We start from the raw sequence: 940 nt of genomic DNA on the forward strand, positions 1-940 counted from the left end.
CTGGGGAGGCTGAGGCAGGAGAATCACTTGAACCCAGGAGGTGGAGGTTGCAGTGAGCCGAGATTGCACGACTGCACTCCAACCTGGGCAACAAGAGTGAGACTCTGTCTCACATACAAAAAAAAAAAAAAAGAAGAAATTATAATTGTTTGATTTATGCTGTTAGCAGAGGGTTTTGTTTTCACCCACAGCTTATCATTGATTTCTATAATTTTGAAAATGTGACTGACTTACCTCTGCGTTGATGTTTTTAAATGAATATGTTGGAATCTTTGATAATTTTCTTTTTATATCTTTCTATAGAGAAAAGGAAAAATGATTCATGATTGCATTAATTTGTTCTGTTCATTATGCTATATTCCTAAACAATGTTATTTTTTCCCACATAGGAATTGAATACCAGCTTTGAAGAGTGGGAAAAAATAATGAGAACTCCAAATTCAGGTGCCATGGAGACAGTCATGGGGTTGATAACTCGCATGTTTAAACAAACTGCTATTGCCAAGGTACTCTTTGCTGGGCCATCATGTATTTGTCTTCATACAAATTATTCAATGTATTTTACTGTTTTTAATTAAGCAAGTTATTTATATGTTGCAGAATTACTTTGCTGTTGTTTAACTCTTTTTTTTTTTTTTTTTTTGAGTTGGGAGCCTCACTGTGTCACCCTGGCTGGAGTGCACTGGCATGATCTTGGCTCCCTGCAGTCTCCACCTCCCAGGTTCAAGCCATTCTCCTGCCTCAGTCTCCCAAGTAGTTGTGACTACAGGCACATGCCAACATGTCCAGCCTGTTTAACTCTTTTTTATGGAAAAATTCAGACATATTTATATTCCAACCATATATTTATCTTTTCCAATATACAGGTATATTTTGATGCGAGAGGATACTATACATTATACTTTCTCATTTAAATTATATATATATATATTTTTTTTTT

The 940-nt window shown here is 35.4% G+C and overlaps 1 protein-coding gene across 3 annotated transcripts in view; it reads left to right on the forward strand.

Moving 5' to 3' along the window:
* The window catches only part of ZRANB3 (zinc finger, RAN-binding domain containing 3), a 338584-nt gene that overhangs the window by 228704 nt on the left and 108940 nt on the right, over positions 1-940 (forward strand). For all 3 annotated transcript variants that reach the window (XM_011970281.1, XM_011970284.1, XM_011970283.1), the window contains exon 8: positions 390-506. In XM_011970281.1, the coding sequence (XP_011825671.1) occupies positions 390-506 (117 nt within the window). The remainder of the gene's footprint in view (positions 1-389; positions 507-940) is intronic.

This window comes from Mandrillus leucophaeus, unplaced genomic scaffold (assembly GCF_000951045.1).
Source record: "Mandrillus leucophaeus isolate KB7577 unplaced genomic scaffold, Mleu.le_1.0 Scaffold94, whole genome shotgun sequence".
NCBI classification, from domain to species: domain Eukaryota; kingdom Metazoa; phylum Chordata; class Mammalia; order Primates; family Cercopithecidae; genus Mandrillus; species Mandrillus leucophaeus.